Source organism: Grus americana, chromosome 21 (assembly GCF_028858705.1).
Source record: "Grus americana isolate bGruAme1 chromosome 21, bGruAme1.mat, whole genome shotgun sequence".
Taxonomy (NCBI): Eukaryota; Metazoa; Chordata; class Aves; order Gruiformes; family Gruidae; genus Grus; species Grus americana.
This window is the reverse complement of record NC_072872.1, coordinates 6,453,420-6,474,636: the sequence shown is the minus strand read 5'-3', so window position 1 is coordinate 6,474,636 and position 21,217 is coordinate 6,453,420. Positions and strand designations below refer to the sequence as shown.

General features: G+C 44.2%; 3 protein-coding genes across 5 annotated transcripts in view; 1 reads left to right on the top strand and 2 right to left on the bottom strand.

The window, feature by feature from the left end:
* The window catches only part of DVL1 (dishevelled segment polarity protein 1), a 99,523-nt gene extending 93,842 nt beyond the window's left edge, over nt 1-5,681 (top strand). Inside the window, exon 15 of one of the 3 annotated variants that reach the window (XM_054849676.1) lies at nt 1,033-5,681. In XM_054849676.1, the coding sequence (XP_054705651.1) occupies nt 1,033-1,451 (419 nt within the window). In that variant the 3' untranslated portion in view covers nt 1,452-5,681. The remainder of the gene's footprint in view (nt 1-1,032) is intronic. The other 2 variants (XM_054849675.1, XM_054849677.1) reach the window with 2 other exon arrangements.
* Nucleotides 5,682-11,920: 6,239 nt separating this feature from the next.
* On the bottom strand, nt 11,921-16,822 carry TAS1R3 (taste 1 receptor member 3). The gene is made up of 6 exons (XM_054849382.1): nt 16,644-16,822; nt 16,003-16,303; nt 14,492-15,271; nt 13,882-14,085; nt 13,450-13,570; nt 11,921-12,846 (listed from the first exon to the last, which is right to left on the bottom strand). Exons 1-6 carry the CDS (start codon nt 16,820-16,822, stop codon nt 11,921-11,923), a joined length of 2,511 nt encoding a protein of 836 aa, XP_054705357.1.
* Nucleotides 16,823-17,954: 1,132 nt separating this feature from the next.
* Nucleotides 17,955-21,211, bottom strand: CPTP (ceramide-1-phosphate transfer protein). The gene is made up of 2 exons (XM_054849393.1): nt 21,055-21,211; nt 17,955-20,974 (listed from the first exon to the last, which is right to left on the bottom strand). The coding sequence occupies exons 1-2, from the start codon at nt 21,174-21,176 to the stop codon at nt 20,452-20,454; spliced, it is 645 nt and encodes a 214-aa protein (XP_054705368.1). The 5' UTR covers nt 21,177-21,211; the 3' UTR covers nt 17,955-20,451.
* Between the last annotated feature and the right edge of the window lie 6 nt (nt 21,212-21,217).

Below are 21,217 nucleotides of genomic sequence, written 5' to 3'. Positions count from 1 at the left end.
CTGTAGTTCAAGAAAGGAGCAGCTCAGAATCATTCTGTTTTTCCTGTTTCAGTGACCCCAGTGACTCAGGGGCTCATTCAGACTCAAAAGCCTGTCCCCCATTCCACTGGCTGGGGGTCCTTTTTGGGGAGACAGTCTTGCACTCAGATGGCATGAACTTAATGAGATATTCTGTGGGTTGGTTGGGTTTTGGTTTTTTTTAAAAGAATAATTGACTTGGAAATGTCTCCTGACATCATCCTAGCCTGTCTCTCATGGTAACAGAGCACAACCTTCAACTTTCCTGTAAATTCAGTTCCAAAGTTTAATGAACCTGGTATGTAGCAACAACTCAGCTTACACGCCAGCAGCAGTCCTTTGTTTTTCTGAGCTGATTCAGTGGCCTTTGGTGGGAACATCCTGCATCTTACTGATTCATTGTAGAGCAGTTCAACAAATAACTGTTTTTTGAAGAATTCTCCAACAACAGAACCCTGTAGTGGTGAATTTTAAAAGACTCTACCTGCCGAAGCCAGCAAAAGGACATCCGTTAAACTCAGGTGATTTGGCCCTGGGAACCAGTATGCCCAGTGTGACCAGGGATGATAGAGAAGGCAAATGAGTTTCTTTTTGAAAAGTTTTTGCCGATAGAAGATATCAGAGACAGTTACAATAAGATTAAACCTTGTTTGCTTGAGTCAAAACCCAAATGCTTGCTTCTTCCTTCCGTTTTCGCTCCTCCCCTCTCTCCAGTCAGTGGGGCGGCAGCGGGGCAGATGGCTTTCAGGCTAGCTGCTGCTTTCACTGTGCAAGCTCTAAGGTGTCTACGTGTACCTGTGCATGGCACAACCTCCTCAGCTTTGTTCTACCGATCGCCATTGCTAAGTCCCATAAGCCACCAACAGCACGTTCAGGCCTGGTTTTGCCATCATTGTTGCCATTACGATGGTCATACCTGGATCTGTGGGTTTTGGTAGGAGCTGATGTGGGAGACAGCAGTGGACGTGAACTAATTCTGTTTTTCTGCCTGTCCTTTTTGCTCGTGGGCTTCAGGAAGCAAAAGCAGTGGCTCGAACCGAAGCAACAGCGAGAACAGCAGGAGGGCTCTTGGCAGAGAGAAGGACCGCAAGTCAGCTGGCAGCGGCAGCGAGTCTGACCACACTGCCCGCAGCGGGGGCGGCGCCAGTGTCGTGCGTCGCGAGAGGCCTGTCAGCCAGCTCAGCCACCGGAGTCATGTCTCTGCCACCCACAGCGAGAGAAGCCACCACAGCCATCATTCTTACGGGCCTCCAGGAGTGCCGCCCCTCTACAATCTCCCCAAGCTGGGCTCCAAAGTCTACGGGACGAGCGGACCCCCTGGAGGGCCCCCCGTGAGGGAACTGAGCTCTGTTCCTCCAGAGCTGACGGGGAGCCGGCAGTCCTTCCAGAAGGCTATGGGCAACCCTTGTGAATTCTTTGTCGACATCATGTGAGAGGAAGTGCCTTCAGACTCTGCTTGGGGAAGGGCCAGGGCGGGGCGGGGGGGGGGGATTGTTTTGGGGGTGGGTGGGCGATTTGGTCATTGTCGAACACTTAATGGAAGAAACTTGACTGTCTTGCATGTCACACCTTCCTGGTTTGCAATTGTGTTGCAGAAAAATTAACAAAACAAAAAATACAAAAAAAACCCCCACCCCACAAAAAACAAACAAAAAATCTCCTGGGATTGTTAAATATCAGCAAACTGATGGCATCTTTTCTTTATCCCTTTTTGTTGTTGTTCCTTTCTTCCCCTCTTGTTTTTGATTGTGAATGGCTGGTGTATATTCACATCTTAACGAGCTTTGGTAATTGTGGCACCTACTTCAGTGCAATTAGCGTATCCTTTTGGCTGATTCAAGGACTATTATTTCACATGACTTCTAAATTTCCAGTAATGCATAGTAGCACTTTTATTTTTCCCTGCTTTTTCTCTTACAAGGAAAAAATGACCGCTGGCTAGTATCTGTGATACTGCCTTGTAACGCTGTTTCTTGGATGCATCAGTCAGCACTCTAAGCAGACACGGCACCCGCGAGCGTACAGACAACACGTGCTTGGAAAGGAGCAGGCTCAAACCAATTCCTAGCAGAAGGCAAAGTTGTAATTACGTTCTTCTGCTGACTAGGGAGTATAAATCAATCCTTTTTTTTTTTTTTTTTTTTTTATAAAAAGATATTATTGTATCAAGGGAGTGGTGGAGTCTTGCTACTGTATGTGTTCATTGTGCAGAACTTGTAAAGTTATTTCATTTAGTATCACGATAGTGACTTTGTAGCTGCAGTCGGTTCCTGGGCATTTCAGTCACATCCCTGCTGACAGATGTGTCTGTTTGGTCTGGTTATAATGCGCCCTTGCTTACAGCTTTTAAAAGTTGTTTCCACAGAAGTAGGACAATTGCTGCTATGTGATTCTGTTAGTGTAGCTGCAGCTTTTCCCTTTTGAAGGGGTATTTATCCCATTCTAGCAGAGATGTAGGTAAATCCTGGCTCCCACTGGGACATGGCTATTCATTTTGATCACTTCTTTTTCCATTCTTAATTTCTGAGCAGTATCTTTCTCCTTTTTTGAAATAGAAACCTGGAGATGTCTAATCCCAATTGCAGTGTTACCCAAGGGAACATGTTCTGAACGCAGATGGGGGCTAGCTGTTAGCAGAGAGGTGAGAGGGTGTTCTGAGAACAGCTCATAAATGGTACAACGAATGAATCTTTATACCTGACACAGAGCGAGACCCATGCTAAAGCTCCTGCTGGGGAGCTTTGACTTAAGCAACTGCTTTTGAAGTCTTGGCAATATACATTACTGTGTATTTTTCGCTCTAAGGCTATGGAGACTTGATGAAGTATGTTCAGAAACCTTCACTGATGTTTAAGAAGCTTTTTAAAGTATCTGAATGAGGGCATGGTAAGAGCAGACCCACACTCTTTTATGGTGGCTCATTTAATGGAAATACGTGTTAAGCTGCAGTCACTTAGTGGCATTTGACCATGGGGCCGTGCCTCAGTTAAATCCTCCTTTGTGAGATACCTGCTTCTGGCAGGTTTTAGGACAGGTGCTTTAAAATCAGTCTTTACTGTATATAAGCATTTTCTTCACTAGTAAGAAGCTTCTTTTTGTTACGTTCCATGCTTTATGGGTAGTGTGAATATCCAATATGAATGTCAAAAGAGAACATGTCTTTCTCACTATATATGTGTAGTTTCATGTTCCTTTGTCACCCTGAAAAATTACTCTTCAAACTGTCCGTTTTGTATGTTGTTCATTCTGATAGATTTTTCACTACTGCTTTTCTTATTACAGGTCTGTGTGTAAGCACGTCCCTTTTACAAAAGTCAGAGTAACATTTTCAAATGTCTGTTAATTGGAGACTTAAGTCTCGCTTTCAAAAGGGAGCTAGGCATTTAGGAAACTGTGTGTCACTCAGAGTAGGTACTCCACTTACTGGGCTTCTAAACTAGCTGGGTGGTTTTGGACAGTTTTCTTTCCAAAAATCTCCCGAAAAGCTACATAACGTTTCTGAAAGCAGTGCTTTCGTCGTAATCCATCTGATGGGCTAACACAGATTGGGAAGTTGGTGATGGCTCGTTCAAAAGAACGGCACTGGCTGAAGCTTGACTGTGCAACAGTATCCTTTCTTTTCCTTTCCTCCTCCCAGTAGCACAGCAAAGATGCTAACTAAACTCAGTAAAGCATTTTGAAAGAATGACATTTAAAGCGATGAAATAAATCAGGGTGAAACAATTCTGTAATTCTGCTATGTCTCCAGGAGACACTGTTAAGGAGTCTGTGACTTTACTGACAATCACTAGTGGTTCCACTTTGAAATCAATTTTAACTTTTCTGGTCTCTTCTATATTACGACTTTTCTGCCCTGCCTTATCTTAAGGCAGAACTTAGAGGGCTGGAGGAAAAGACTGTAATTTTAATAACATATTCCCAAAAGGGATTAAAGCTGGGGCTGAGCTTTCACCCATGGCAGAAACGTGTTTAATTTCCTCATGTCTTTTCAAGAGTTGCGGTTTACACACCTGCTGGGTTTTTTTGTCTTATTGTTACGCTGTTGGCAGAAACTGTTCTGTGTCTTGCTGGTCTTTGCTGCTATGTTGAAACGACTGTGTTATATACTTGTGTGTCTGTGGGTAACTCTGGAATGAGGCTGACAGTCCGTAACATAGGTGTGGGAAAGCGTTGGTCTGCTGAGGAGATCAGGCTGCTAAAGCCAGCCTGAACTAGCTTCACCCACAATCAGGCATCCTTTTCGGGCAAATATGAGCGCTCTGAATGTACTGACAGATGTGCTAGTTGGTTAATACTGTATAGCATGTAGAACCTGCTAATTACAAAGAGCAGTAGGAGAATGTAAATGACCCTTCTGTGAACAGTGCAATACGTAATGGCCACTGTGTGTAAAACAAAAGCCTAATTTCCCCGCCTTGTAGTGTACCGTGGAGAGGCTGGTTTGAGTGAATGGAAACTTAGGCCTGAAACATTGCTAGCTCTTAATTTTCAGAAGTGAATGGAGACAGGAGATTTCCCAAATCCCATCCTTGGCTTTCAATGCATGCGCATGTGTCTTTGCAACAAGGGGGCCTTGGGGCCCAACTGTGCAAGTTTCTCCGACTGGGTACAGTACTACCTGCCGAAAGAAGTGCCACTGATGCCAATGAAGCTACTTACAGTAGCAAGTGCTGTGCCAGGTGGAAGAAAGTTTGAAGGCTGGAGTCCTGCAGAAGTCTGTTTCTCTCACCAGGGCCTGACATTTTTTCTCTGATTTTTAATGTCAGTTAACTGGCACTGGCTGGGCTCTAGAACGCACGACCTATGCCTCTAATTACAACGGAAGTTATGGGTTTGCTATAGAGGGCATTGAAACAATCTCACAACAGGAGCCTTAAATAGTTGACGTGTTTATTCTAGAAGTGAGACCTTCAACATCTGCCTGTGCTCTGCAGCTGAGCTTAATGTTCACGCATACCTGCCAACAGCTGTTCATAAGGACTAACAGGTATGTTTGGAAGATCGTAGAAGATGAGGAGAAAACAGTTTGGGATGACGTCTTCCTGTCCAAAGGAGGTAGTATGTGTAGGGGTAGCATACCCACCCAGTATATTAACTCTGAGGAGTAAGTTTTTTGGCAAATAGTCTTAAAAGCACTGCTATTGTCTTTTACCTCCTGTTAATAAATTTACTTTTCAAAGGTAACAGTCCCCTGGACACTTTATCCAAAGGTATATTGGATGGCAAGCAATGATGCACAGACATTGACTTTTGATATTATTTTTGTTCTATTCAAATGGGCAGTCCCATCTTGAGACTTGACAGCTCATAGGTTGATGTAATGTTTTTGTTTTGCATTTAACTGGATTGTAATAAGATTGACTTAAAATTATTAATTCTAATCAGTGATTAGAAATACATGTAAAGAATTTTATGTACAGTAGAGGAACAAAGTTACATGATTTTAAATAATGAAAACTTAGACTATCACCTATTCTAGAATTGGTTCTACTCAAAGAGTGACCTCTTACTAGCATGGACTGCACTGTTCCTGTTAAATGTCTATTGCATAATTGAATTCTTTTTTGTAGATATTGTATTAAAACCCAAGTGTCTGTATAGTTAATATATAGCTGCTTATGTGTAAATGCTATTTTAAACACTAAAAAGCTTTTAATTTTATGTGATAACCACAGTGTATGTCTTCAGTTCTTTGCACTACTGCATTATCTTTTATTCAAGAATGATGAAATACTGGTTGAATCTTACTCTCTTTTTTCCCCCCTGCCACACTGAAGTTTTGTCCTCTTTACAAAAGATTGTTCAGAAGGTGATGATAGGCAGCTGGGAGTTCTGTCATTTAATGGTACTTCAGAAGTGCTTACAGTTCAAAGTATGACAGGAGCCTGGTAAATATTCACCGCTAAACTGGGTCACAGACGAGTGAAATGCAGAGACCAGACTCCTCCATGCAGGTCAAGGACATCTGACTGGAAACACAAGACCCTGCCATTCATCAGAAGTGCTGTAGCTTTGAGCTAACGACTAATATATTGGTGCAAAAGTTGTGCTTTCCCCTTTAAATGCCCTACCTCTTAATTACTGAGCTTCTCCCTCTCACAGCTTGGCAGGCGTAGGTATACAGGAAAGGCTGAAGAAAGTTTGTGGAAGTAAAAGACAGCTGGAGGATACGTCCTGTTACAAAGGCATGAGCTGGAACAAGTTTTCCTGCCTGCAGACCCAGGAGATGAATCTGCTGGTAGAACCCACCAATGTATTCAGCTGGTTCATGTGAATATTCCCTTTTTTCTGGACTCTGCACACAAACTCCTGCAGAGACAAGCTAGGATCGTTAGGACACCACTTTGCAGACTAACTGGTAAGCCTTAAACCACAGTGTATTTGTGGCAACATAAGGACACCCAGCCTCCCTGTAAGGTCTGAGTGGTTCATCTACAAAGAAAAACCACAGCTTGATGAGGCAGGTTCCCTCTCCTTAGCTGGTAGAGATCAAGCAGCAAAGGGAGAGAGAAAGTAGTAGTTGTTACGGAGGCACCCATGGCACAATTCTGCAGCAGATTTATATAAGAGCCTTATATGAGAAAGTCTTGCAGAGTTTTCCGTATTCTCCCTTTCAAACCATATTTGTTTACATAGGATGCAAAATGGTCTAGCCAGCATTTTCCCAGTTAGGTGAATATTAAATGATTGGAATTTTGGACATGCTCTTGCAGCCTTTTACTGCAGGGCCTGATGGACTCCAGCTGACCTAGTTTGAATTGTCTGCAGGTGAGTGGAACTGGTTGAACAATTTAATCAGCTACTTCTCCCTTCTTCCCTCTTCCTCTGCCCCACCCCCCCTTTCCTCGAAAAGGAAAATCAGTCCATCATGGCTCTAGCTCTGCTGCCAGAAAGAGAAGTAATAGAGGTAAATCTGAGGTTTTTCCTTCTCTATTTCTGGAATGCTGATCAAAAGTTACTTAATGCTTCTCTGCTATGAAATCACAGCACTGAAGTGAGGAGTACTGCTGAGATTCTCAGCTGCAACAGTGTGCTCATGAAGACTTGCTGCAGTCTCCAGAAAGGATTTCCAGTCTTCAGGTCAGATTTTTGCTATTTTTAATCATACTGAGGAGTAGTTTTGTCAAATGTTTCACATTTTTCCTCAAGTACGCCAGGAGAATTTTATATGCAGGTAGCCACAGAAACTAGGACAGGTAGCTTTGCAGTGCACCAAAAAGCTCTTTTTTTAAGAATGAAAGTATTCCCTGGTTTAGATTAGTTTGCAGATTATTTTATTGAGCTGAATTGATGAGTTAACTTCCAATACAATGTAGTGGATAGATGGAAAAACTTTAATGTGGGGAAGAAAAAAGCAGTATAGTTGCTTGTCCAAGTGGGTGGGGAAAAGAAAAGATCTTAGTGATGGGACTTGATATTTATTGCTACTGTTTGGTAGTAATGTGAAATAATGTGGAAGTTTTTCCATTTTCACCTTTCATGGTTTGCTGCTTTACACTGATGCAATTTTTTGCAAAAGTGTAGAATAAAGATTGTTTAAAGGATAAAACCTTATTGTGAACAGCCTTTACTAAAATATTTCTGTTTTCACTTTGAGAAAGTACTTGTTTGTGGCTAGTTGCTTAATTTCAGTAGCACAAAATCAGTTTTTTAACAATTGCATTAGAGTCCAATTGTACTTTTACTGGGTTTATGAAAGGATAAGTATGATGGCATTGGTTAAAAAGTGTTGGATCAAGTTGTATCCTTTGCTTTTGAACTGAAGGAGAGATACTGTCATCATTCTTCCATGATACAGCATGATAAAAGAGAAATCTCTCTACTGTATTGCATCCGCATGGTTAGCAAAAGTAACAGTAGAGCGGTACCTACAGAAGAGGCACTAAGTGACTAATATTTACTAATAACTACTGGCTGATAAGTTGGCAGTGCAGTGTACCTAATTAGCCATCTCGTATTGCATCAGTACACGTGGCAACCTGCGTGGTATGGAAGTGGACAGTGGGACGCTGTTGATGATTACTGTGATGCTGTGTAGTCCAAGATACTGTCTGTTTTTCCTTGCTTGGTCTCTGCCACTGCTGTCTGCTCTGGGTTGGCTGGTTTCTCTCCAGCCTTCTGGAAGTACAGAGGTGTAATAAATGTGTATTTATTACAAAAATTACAATGCAGAACACAGTATTATAATAAGGACCAAAAGTGCCAGACATCCTCATTAGCTCTGAAAATATTTAAGCCAAAAAAGAAATTGTGCAGCTGGGGCTCTGTTAGGCAGGGATAACAATCCTGCAGTCATGAAGGTGAGCAGAACAGGAGTTCATTAGCTTGTCTCGCCTGCGTGATACCTGCTGCATCAGGTTAGCTCTAGTAAGTCATAGTAAACACTTCGAAAGGCCTAGAAAATCTATATGAGTAAAGCAAAGCAACAGCAGTGCTGTGAGGCCGACAAGTGCTCTGTGATCCATAAATGTGCTCATGATGAAGCATAGCAGTATTATCTCACCACCATCTGTGTCCTAAAAGTAGCTGGCAGAAGATACACTGGTAGTAGCAGCAACTTAGCCTCTTTTGTCCTGGATTACGGTCCTTTGATTATGTGGACCCAAGAGTCTCAAATGGCAAGAGGAGAAATAAAAACAGCGGGTGCACTGGAATCTCATCAGCAGGAATGACAAACATGAAGTGCAGGTCAATTGGAAGAACAAACTGCCTCAAGCGCAAATGCCCAAGTCGGTGAGTAGCAAGTAAAGACAGATCTAGGAATGCTTCCGTAACAGCTTACACAATTCAACAGAAGTGTGTCTTCACCTGTAAAGCTTCTCAGTCCGTTGCGTATCTGGTTGCTTTAAAGGTGGTCAGCTAGTTGCCCGCGTTGAAGTTAAATGAGGTTTTGCTATTAGCAGTAGGAGTTGAGTTCAAGCCCTAGCGATTCTAGAAGTAGCATTTTTGTAAGTAGCTGCTAATACACAGCGTGTGGGGGTGAGCTGCTGTCTTCACTGGTGCTATGACCGTCAGCTGTTAGTCACACGGAGGCCACCAGCAGTCCAGCTGGCAGCAATTGCCAGTCCTGACGTGATGCCATGGTTCATCGCGCGGCTGATTCGGTTCCCTCTCCTTCACGTGGGGGTGGAGGAAGGAGCTGAGCCTGAACTTGAGGCGGGAACTTGGAGGGTTTTGTAGGTTGGAGGAGGTACTCCAGCAATCTGGGCCTGAATGCCTAGAGGGACTGGGGGTATGTACGCTTTGTGGGCGCACACAGCCTAGCCAGACGCCGTCTGTAACAGCTGTCCTGCAGAAGGTACCCGCTGTGGGTTATCATTGTGAATCTCTTCCCTGGCTTTAAAAGCCTTTAGGCCCCAACTGATTCAGGACGCTTTCAAGAAGAGAGACACATCCAGTGTTAGGTGGAAGGGCCAATTCCATTGCTAGGAAATGTAAAGGTAGTTACAGAGAACAGAAATGGAAATAAGAGGTGTTTTCTTTTGTCTTTGTCCGGGTTTGATTCCAGTAACTCATCTATGCAGAAAGTCCTGTCTGGAGGGTGTGTCTGTGGCTAAAAGGCGGTGAGGGGAGCCTGTCTGATACGAGCAGGTAGACTGACAATTAGAAATGATTTTTGCATGCACAAAAATAGGCTTATGAAATTCTTCTTATGCAATACTCCCTAGTGGCAAAGAGCTTGCTGGATTTACGGAGGTTTAGACCCACATGTTTCATTGAACCTCCGCACTCGGCACTTTAGAGGATCATCGTTTGTTCAGTAACTTATGTGTAAACCTCCATATTCATAACATAAAGTAGATATTAACTGGTTATAGTTAGCAAGCACCTTTTGTGAGGGAGCTAGTCTATGTTTTTCTTGTATTTCTTTGTCCTGCCTTCTGAAACTGTCACTACTCCCTGTTCTCGTAAATCAGATGCTTAATGGGGCAAACCGCTGGCTTTTCTGGATATGAGAAGTCTCCTGCTGTTTGGCGAACAGAGGCCATGTTACGTGTATGAATACAGGTTAGAGGTATTTCTTATTCCTCACAGTGTTTGATTTATTTTGTCCCCTTTGCAGAATGTCTCACTGGGTAAGAAATGTTTCTCTCTGGTGATCTTTGTGTGTTTTTTGAGACGGGAAGAACTTTTTGCTATGACTTTGGATAGTGTGATTTGCACACTGTTCATTTCCGTGTGTCTTGTCCTCATTTCCATGTTCTTTGCAAACACATGTTAATGAAACACAAATGACTGAATTGAAATTTGAATGGGTAATATACTTTTCATATCATGCATACAGCTGCCTTTACCTATCAGAATGATTTCTACAAAAAGAAATTTTGTCCATAGAAAACATTACTTAACAGAAATTTAAACACTGAGACCTTGGAAAGTTCAGCTTTTTGTTTCATGACTATGATATCAAAACTGAACTTTGTGTGAAAAAAGAAATTTTGTGTGAAAGAAGTGTGAATTATGATAAATAATTCCATTATGATATCTAAACTTTTTACAATATAATTTATCTGAAAAAAATCTCAGTTTCACTGAGATTCTGGCTTGAATAACTACAGTTATTCTGACTGAATGAAACTGAAATCTCTTGCTTGTGCTTTGTTTCAACACTCAGTGATACGTAAGGACCAGTTCTCAGCTAATGCACTGCAGCAGAGTACTGATGATATCACGAACCAGAAGAGCGCTGGTTGTTATCAGAAGCTATGCTTAGCCTTTCAATCTTCTATTTCATTTAAGAGTCAAGATAGTCAGCCCTTCTGGATCTGAATACAGTTGTTTCCTTGTACTTCAGTTTGTGTATGACCTATCGGTTTCTTTGTGTAGTCTTTGCATGTGTTCTTAACTTCATGTGTGCCTTCCCAGGTACCCTCTAAACTCAGATCAAAAATGAGCAAAACTTACTCAGTGCTATACTGAGAAGTCACAGCCCCTCTGTTTAAATCGAAGAGAGGGCAGCCCAGAGGATCAGTACGTTCCTTCGCAGAATCTGATGCACAGGGATAATGGGGAAGGGTTGTCTTAAGGATCCTGGTGGCCGTTGAACCATACAGTTTCACAACCTGGATGGTGAAAACTTTGCATTCACTGTAACTGTCAAAAAAGAGACCCAGAGCTGTAGGATGTCATCGACTCCACTTTTAATAAAGCAAGTGCGCACACACATACAGATGTGTGCAGACTGCAATTACAGAGCAGTGTGCAGGACCTGTAGTTCTCCCTGTTTATTACCTCCCCCTCCTCAGCTCCTCCTGGTATCTAACAGGAGGAGACACCTGCGTGGGAGCTGTGTTTTCTGATGTTGCTTGCTGGGAGAAGCTCTTTAAGGGGGATCCTGTGTAGATAGGTACGCGGTATCATTAATCACAAAGATTTCTGTTTATGGTCTGTAATCTCACACCTTTTCAGATGATTCCTGTCTGTTTTTCTAGTTAGTATTTCTGTGCTGTTGAATATATTTGAAAGTTTTTATAAGGCCTAGGAAAGGATTCATGGATATATCTCTGGAGCGGTTATCTAGTTAATAAGAAGTGGAAATTACCAGCTTTACAGAAAGTGGTCTGGGTGAGGCTTCTAGCTCACATTGCCAGACCTGAGAGATTCATATAAAATAGCAGTACTGTAGGTTTTTTGCTTACCTGAACCTGCTTTTTGCTCCTCATGGGTGATGAAACAGGTAGTTAGCTACAGAAAGGATGGATACTACTCTGCTGGGAACATTTTACTTTAGCTCATTGAGTAGAGCCCTGTGCTTTTGCAGCTTAAAAAAAATCTGGTCCTAGCCTTCAGCCTACTGGATAAGACTGTGTTTTATAAAGTCATCATAAATGGAATTAGCTCATTAAAATACAGCTAGCTTCTATTGAGGAGCAGGTGACAATGGATCTGGTTTATTGTCTGTTTATTGAGAGTCCTCCTCTGGTTCCTCTTTGATGGAATTGTGGAAATAATCCACTGTGTTCAGATCAGGCTTAAACAAGATGATGTAGCATTTAGGGATATAGTAGGTCCCCAGGATACCCAGACTGGTTGCCAAAATGGTACCAATCTGAGTAACGGACCTGAGGACTGTCTTCAGCGTGGCAAAAATAGCAATGAAGAAGATCCAGATGATGAAATATATTAGGATGGCAAATGTGATCCCCCTGGCAATGTTATACTTCTTACCAGCAGTCTGTACCATGAACGTGCACAGGAAGCAGACAAAGGCTAAGCAGCCGTTGTAGCCATGCATCAGGGCAAAGGCAACCCAGGACTCGGTGTTACACACAAGCAGAACTTCAGTGGGCAGCGATTTGTAATCGGGCACCAGGTAGTCAGGGCCCAGGTGAAGGTAGCAGAAACAGAACAAGCACTCGGTGAGGAGGCACAAGGTGACGAGGAGCCAGGCCCTCCTCTGGGTCACCCAGTACAAGAAGGTGGGAGCGCAGCGAGGGAACTCTGTCACAAGGGTGATCTCGAGGGACTTGATGAAGAAGGTAGAGAAACAACCATTGAGGCACAGGGCACAGACTATCTGCTGGATCATACAAAGGTGGTTACTGGGCTTCCCTATATAGAGACAGCAGCTGAGACACAGCAGCATGAGTGTGAACAAGGCGAAGAGGGTCAGTTTGCCTCCGGAAGCCTGCACAAGGGGAGTATCAAGGCTCTTTAAAAAGAGCACTGCTGTCAAACAAATCAGAGAGATGGTGATAGACATCAGCGTTAGCAAGGCAATGGTGAGCGGCTCGTTCCAAAAGAGGTATCTCTCGCTGCGATCGTAACATTGTGTGCTCCGGACGGGGGACCACTGATGCTCTAGGCAGGGAGTGCAGGTGGAGCTGTCTGAAAAGCAGCAGTGAGAAGTTGAGGACCACCTTGCAGTGGAGCGCAGCTACCCTGCTGCAGGCAGTCCTTGAGGAAGGATCACAGTCATGAGTTAGGTAGCTAGTTTGGGTGCTGCCTTGCTTACTCCCCCCTCCCCTTCCGAAGTGTACTGGATCTCCAAAGCTTGCGATAGTTCAATCTCTTTTTTTCCCCTCTAATTTTCCACCTTCCCCCGCAAAAGGATCCACATATTTCTTGGCTCTGTTTCCTTTCCCCAGGAAGGATCACCAGCTTCCAAAAGATCCCAGAATTCCATCATTATACCTCTCTTCTACCTGTGACCTCAGAATTTCATCATACCCTTCTTTCCTTCTCTTGAGACAAAACATACACATTGTCCTTATGCATTCTCTTTGGGATCAACAGAGCAAGGTCCCCCACTGAAGATCCGTAGAGCAAGTCTGAGCAATGCACAGCAGAACAAAAGGGAGGAAAATATTCTGCCCTGGCAGTGCTTCATGGAGGAAAAGCTCACAACTGGTTGTTACTAGTTCTGTGAACCTCAACCAGTAGACGGACCTAATACAGATAGTTAAAGCCATTGAATTTCTCAGACCTCACCTTTAGTGCTCCAGAAGGTGTTTTCTGGACAATCTGTACAGTCATAGCAGCAGAGGTGGAATCCTTTTATTTGTCTGAATTGTCCTGGTTTACAATGTCTGAAGCACTCTGATGCAGGCTCCTAGACAAAAAGAAGAATGAATGTCAGCCAGACGCTTTCAGGAGAAGCACTGTATCACCAAACAAATTAGAAGAAATTGGCTGGGCTGGGATCCCATTCGTGTCTGAGCCCTAAACAGTGCTGGGAATGCCTTTTCTAGTTGTGCACAATGGAGACGGATTACATGTTTGCAGAGGAGTGAGAACTGGGTCCCACGCAACTCTTGTAGGAGTAGCATGCGGGCCAAGAGCTCCTTATGAACAGTCCTGACGAAGCAGTAAGAAAGTTTACTTCATTTTGTGATTGTTTATGCTTTTGCCCACCCTCTTTACCTTTTGATCCACAGTGTGAAACTGAACCTGGGACTTATTGACGTACAGGGACTCTTCATAGCCGCCAACAGGCAGATAAGTAAGGGTGCCATTTTTCCAGGACCAGAATATAAGCTTGTAGCCAGTGTTTGTGCCATGGGATTGATCAAACCTGAAGCTTTGGCCGTTCACCTTGAACGGGAGGGTATTCATGAAGTGCAGCAGCTGAGGAGAAAATGAAAATTGATACTATTGGTACAGCTGATGTTCTTCCTTGGAGGATGGTAATACAGTAAGCTAATTTCTGGCTGAAATCAGTTGGCCCTCACATGGGCTAAGATTGCAGCTATCGGCCGCCTGGCTGTGCTAGCAACTGCTCTATCTATTGTGCCAAGCGCAATTATTGGGAGCCAGAACGTAGCCACAGAGAGGAGAACGCAGCCCTAGCCAGGAACAGAGAAGGTGCGGTGTGCTGGTGTAGGGCTTGTCTGGCCGAGGGAATTGCCGAGGCTGTATCGCTACCGGGCAGGAGCGCAGTGCCATGGTACCTCCCCTCCCCGTCTGGCTGTCTGCAGCTCTGATGCACAGATTGAATGAAAAATTGCTGTTTGTCCCCCTGACCTTGACTTACCTGCCAAGATCTGATGGATGCTCTGGGACACGCTTGGTGGGTGCACCCCAGCGCTCTGTGCAGTGCGTAAGCCACGCTGTAGACTGCGACATACACTGGTTGTATTTGTGAATGGCTTAGCGTGGACGAGACATCATGCAGCGAGATGTTGTCGCAGTGTTTGCAACGTGTGTCCAGCATGTCAGAGTTCATGAGGCGGTTGAATTCTCTAGACTCCTGGCAAAATTTATCCTGCTGAACAGAAGTAAAGAGGTCGGCAACATATTTCTGGAAGCCAGGGACTGTGCCTGCTTTCAAAATAAAGCCTAAGACTGTTCCAATGCTCTGAATATTTGGGATGGAGGCAGCTATGTCTGACAACATCCAGGCTTCAGTGCCAATCCAGACTTTCTTGCTCAGTCCCATCCTGATGCTGTGTTCCAGCAAGGCCTGGGCTGGCTGAGTAAAGGCAAAAAGGACAATGATGTTGGCTTTCGTCTTGTTAATTAACTTAATGGTATCTTCCAGCTGGTTTTTGGCTTTGGGGTCTGCAAGATCTGTAGGAATTAGCCCCTCGAATGCAATGCAGATGCTGTGATTTCCAGCTATGCTTAAGAAGAGCCCCACGGCTCCTCGGCCGTATTCATCATCGCTTCCAACGGTTGCAATCCAGTTCCATCCAAACTTGTCAAGTAGCAGGGCCACAGCTTCCACCAAGTTCTTATCACTGGGAACAGTACGGTAGAAGGATGGGTACAACTCTATGTTGCTGAGCTTCTCACTGCTGGCTCGGTAGCTGACCTGCAAATTAGAGGATAAGAGAGAAAGCAAGGCAAAGAGTAAAGTTGAGGGACGTGTTCACGCTCCAGATCACACTCCACCTTCTTTGCTTGGTCTCGGTGCACTAGATTTTCAAAAATGCTGGGTCAGGATAGTGGGAAGGAAGAACTCATCTAAAGGGATAGGTCCATCGTGGCTGCATTTACCAAGAGAACTATAAACTGGCCCCTGTCACTCGCCTCTGGTAGCGCTGTCCCACATGGCTGCCTCCTTCCACTGCCACGTGTGTCCATCGTCACAGCACCAGCCTTTGTCATTAATGACAATGATAATTAGCTACTTTCTACAAAGGGTGACACATCCAAGATTGAGTAATATCTTAGCTCAGGGCTAAATTTACCTGACCATTATAGCTCGCTCTATTGTGGTAACTGAGTACTTTTACAGTCACAGATGTATTTTCATGGGATCCTCCTGGTTTACACCGGGAGCTGTTATTCCCATTTTACATGGATCACAGAGCAGCCTGAGTTATGCCTCTTCTCTCCAGGAAGTTAAACACTGGAGTGTGTTCCAGGAGCAAAGTTTAATGACCTCCTAAGATCGCTCAGGAAATCTGTGGCAGAGGAAAAGCTGGAATCTGCACTTTAACAGTCCTGGTTTAAAGACCTAGAGCATAGACAGCACAGTTGATCCAAACCCCCGCCCACACCAAAAAGGAGAATTTTTGCTTTTCTGGAGAGTTTCTTTACCTGTGGGATCAAGAAGCTGCTGAATAGTTTGGCCGTTACCAGGCAGAGATCTGACTTGTGTGGTCCGATGACAGCAGTCACGCGAGGCTGGTAGTCGGTGTAGTTGCACAGTACTCCAATGCCCGTTGTGCCATTTTGGGTCAGAAATAGCAAGCTGGGCTGCAAGGCCACCAGTGGCTCAAAGCAGGTGTCGTACATGTCATAGCCCAGCTTTACTCCCGGGAGAAGTGAAGTGGAATTGTTGATCTGATCGATAGCAAACTTCATCCCAAGAGCCCATATTAGCCCATCTACAAATAACCTGCGATAAAGCAATATTTACACCTTTGTGTGTTAGATTCAAAAGACTAAGGTAGCCAGTGCCACTAAAAGCTTTTCACATGGGGTTGGTTACATCTGAAGTTTGACTGCATAGCAGCATCAAGAAAACACAAAAACATTTTCCATTTCAGGATCAGGAATTGGTGGCACAGTACACCAGCGCTCCAGCACCTTAGAGCTAATCTCTGTTTCCATCTCACCATTACTGTTCGCCTGTGAGACCACCAGTTGCTATCAGTAGGATTACTTTCTTTTCCTTTCTCTTCCCAGCCCAAGTGACCAAACTTAACGTGTACTATGGAAGCTAACGTTCCTCTTACCTTTCACACACAACTAATGTGGGCTCTGATCGTGCCGTCAGGTTTATGGTGTCCATTCCAAAAGGGAACAAGCCGCCTAGGATATAATCACCGGGTCTTCTCAACTGAGCTGACAGGCACGTGGGTTTGAAGGCTGCTGCGTAACCAAAGCTCAAGCACAGCAGCAGGTCAGTGACCATTATTGTCTATTTTGGGGAAAATGTTTCCAAGAAATCTCCAAGCGAATGTGGGAGAGGGAGCAGGGACAGGGTATCCAGTCCTATCAGTTCCTGGGGAGTCTCTTTAAATAGAATTTGGAGAGATGAAAATAATGGGGAAGAATTTGTTTAGCAAAATGCATTAAATGTGCAACTTTATGCTTAGAGGGCAATAGTCAAATACACAGCAATGCCCTATGAGCGTACTTGGTTGCAAACCACTGGCCTAATCCCGGTTTCCTTTACTCAGTGAGTAGCTGTTGCTCAAGCAGAGTGACTTACTGAATTCATTGTCCCAGCTTGGGAAATTGGACTTCCTGTAGGATAGGTGGTAACCTCTGGTGGCCCACCCTAATTTGGACACGTCTTCTGCATTAACTCCCCTGTGCCCCAACCAAACAAGAAACACCATCTTTAATGGAATGTGTTTGTAGGAACTGTCCCTGTTCACAGTTTTCACAAACAACTGGATTTGTGACTTGTCTAGTGCTGGGAACAGATCTTAATCAGAGCAGGTTGCTCATCTAAAAGCATCACCAAGGAGAACGTGTTTGCTAGGAGCAGAACCCAAGAAGCTGAAGTGCGTCTTGTGGAGAATGGTGCCTGTTACCACAATGAAACCGTTATCCATACGGAGGCTGAGGAAGTAAAAATTTACTTACTCGCCACCATGCTCCCTACTTAGAAGCTGCCTGCACTGAAAGAATGTCACAGAGTTTATTTTTAAATGAACTTCAGAATAATACGTTGAGTTGTCTGAACTACAGGGTAGTGGTAAAAGACTTCCACATAGTAACTTATTTATTTTTTTTCAAAATTCAAGGTCACCTCATCATAGAGATAAGCAAATCTTCCTCAGTGCATCGCAAGAACTTCTCTGGAGCAGGCCATTCCTAGACGGCAAGGTTAGTGAGCTATTCCTCAGCTATGCTGCTATTTTTAGGAAGTTGTTATGGGCTGATCTAAATTCTCACAGTGAGCTATGATGTTCAGTTTAAAAACTTTGGTTTAAGTACCAGTTCCACAGCCTAGTAATTTAGGTTGCATCATGGTTTGCATTCTTTCTGCCAGGTTTGAATTTTCAAAAACAGGATAGTTCTGAATTGGAAAGTCATATTTACTGTGTTTTATTGGCTTATTACATATTTATACTGTATCCTAAAAACTGCTTATGCTGCCAAAGTGATATACCACTTTTTCTACGAGGCTAGAATATTCTTCCGTGTATGAAGAGAAGCAAGTACGCTGTAGAAAGCTAAGTATATGAGTACTTCAGGCAAACGACAATTTATGTGATGGGCTTTTGTTTGCAAAATATTCAAACTCCCTCTAGTGAATCCGTGTGGCGTTGCAGCTCTCAAGTACACCAGTCACTGGGGGTGAAGGTTTTACTTCTCTGAATGTGGCCCCCGTAGTGAAAGCTGCGACTCTGAACTTGCCCCGAAGCCAAGTGCGGGACCTTAGTTTTCCTCAGTGGTAACTAAGTGGGGCTGTTAAAAAGGTTCCCATCATTTGGAGAGAGAGCAGGACACCAGGAACATAAAGTTATCGTTAGGCAATACTTTGTTTAAATAAGAGCATGCAGACTGATGGAAAGGTGTATTTTACTTGAAGCATACTTTGAACAAAATGACTGATTATAAACTTACAACAAAGTTTTTTCCCTACTAAGTAAGTTTGATTCTTTAATGGAAAAATGCAAGTTCATTTTCAACATTAATGTTTATCTCTTAAGAAGAACAGTTGAGAATGAATGTGACAAGGGAGAAAAAGTAATTTTCCCATGTGGTCAAACTACCATTTCTGCATTAAACTCCCAAGAGATCTAAAACATTTTCTCACTTGACACACATTACTTGACATAATTTAAGGCATTTAATAGACTACAGGGATGAAATACCAGATCTATCTATATCAGACAGCAAGGGAAGTCCAGCAAGAGATATTCTTTAGTTTGTAACATGGAACTACTCCATTTTAATATATGGATTTATGCTATGGAACTATGTAATCATTTTAAGGTCGTCTTAGCAGAAGGGAATGATACTTGTTTTTTCACAGCATAGCACTAAACCTCCATTTAGGATGTTCAAGGAAATTACATTTCCTCTCTTCAGGCAAAAGATGTTGTTGACAGACGTGACTAATCAGAATAGGAGCTCAGTACACAGCATCTAACTTCATCTGCGTTACTCCTGACAGTTGGTTTCACATCTGATCGCTAGGTAAATGAAACAGACTCTGCTAGTGAAGGACAAGATACGGATAGATAACACTCTAAGTCCACGTGCCTTCCAACACCACAAAGCAAGCAAGCATTCCTATAGAGGAGACTCTTCAGAAACATGTTATTAATATAATTTTAATGTCCATGAGATAATGGTTATTTCCAGAATCATTCAGTGTTATGTTATGCCAAAACTCCTTCTATCTGAGGTACAATCAAAACAGGTTGCAGCCTGTGGTATTCTCCCTCCTTCCCCAAATACTCATGTCATCTGGAACTAACAAATAGTGCTTTTTCAGCTTTCAAAAAGCTAAGTAAACTCCATTTTAAATACTTCGGGGTGTGCATGTGTAAATATATACGCACACTGGCTCTTATACGCAGTGATTTACAGTAAAAGCCATAAGCCTCACAAAGTAGTCACTTACAATACAAGTTCAGATTTCTCCCCAGACAGAGAAGTCATTTTTGTAGGCATTTTACACGTTCATTTAAAAAAAAACTCCAAACATGAGAGCACCATTTAGAAGCATGGCTGGAAAACAGATTAGGTACAGCCTGCAGCCTTAGCTGGATATGTAGTTGTGCAGAACATACTAAAAACTGTTCCACATCCCGAGCTGCGTGAAGCAGAGATTAACAGGCAGGGGAAGTGACACAGAAGGAAGGTCCTGCTTAATGGATCCATGCATAAAGGAAGAACCATCTCTTACAGTAGTGACATACACCATCCTTTCCCTCTTTAATTCTAGGGGACACACAATTAGCAGCAGTAGTCAAATGTGGTCTGTGACCACAAGGAGGAGTGTTTCCTCTCAGACATGTTACTCAGGATTGTATTTTCAAGGTTAAAGCATAACTGGGCAAAACTCCCCAGATCTATTCGAGGGAACAGCTTGTAAACAACAGTGGCAAAGTGAGCTCACTTGTATTGTAAATGTGTTCAGACACCACGTCTGAAAGTTGTGCTGTGACACAAGGTCCTGACTATTGTTGTAAATACATAGAAGCTGAAGTTGTAGAGTTTGGCTTTACAAAGAAACAAAAAAACCCAACTCCCAGCTTAGTTGGCGAGTTGAATGTGAATCCAGGAAGAAAAAAGAAATCCCTTACGCATACTAATAGTGTTTTCTTACTGTAGAGCTGAGGCTCTACACACACAAAGATAGATAGATATACATAAATATAAAAAAATTGATACATGTTTTTATCTTATAAAGTGAGGCACCCTGAATAGCTTTGCCAACTTATTAGCTCCATACTGGAAAAGGGAGAGTGACAACAGACAGAGAACCAGATGTCTGTGTGTCTGTGAAAACACCTGGTTTTCACCTGGTTCATCCTGCTTATCAGAACGTGGTGTGGCTCTTTAACATCCCTCCTGTCAAGGAAGGTCAAGCAGCTTATGCTGGGCAAAGAGCTCCTGGGTGATGCCGTAGACATCGCGGATATAGGGTAGGGCCTCACCCAGCATAGCGACAGCTTCCTCGGGCGTGCCCACGTTCATGATTTCAAGGAACGTGTTTCGAGGCGGTAACGTGCAGAAGGCAACCGTGGCAGCCTTGCGAATAACCCAGGGGTGGTAGGTAGCGAGGGAAGCGTTGTAGGAGTCCGTGCAGATGACGGACGTCCTGGAGTCCTCCTGGCCGGTTCTCAGCCCCTCCAGGAAGAGCTGGAGCCAGCACAGGGCCCTGTGGAGGCGCAGGACGGTGCGGCAGCCGGAGTCAGGGCGCCCCGACCGCCTCTGGGCGTTCACCAGCCCGTTGGCCAGCTCGTACTCCACCATGGACTGCAACGACACGTACTTCTCCCGCTGCTCGCCGCGGCAGTAGTTCTCCATGATCTGTACCTTGGCCACCGCGTCCTTGGAGACGAAAGAGAAGATGGCGCCCAGGCTGTGCAGGAACCTACGCGCGGGGAAAAACACGCTCCCGTTAGCGGGCGGCAGCCGGGCCGGGGTCCCGGGGCGGCCGCCGAGGGTACTCACCGGATGAGCCCCCGCCAGCCGCACAGGTAGGGCCCCAGCAGCACCTCCCGCCGCTCCGTCACGCACGTCTGGAAGGCGGCGAGAACCTCCCGCAGGCTGAACGCGCCCCGCGCCGCCGCCATCGCCCCCCGCGCCGCCGTCACCCGCCGGCCCGACCAATCCG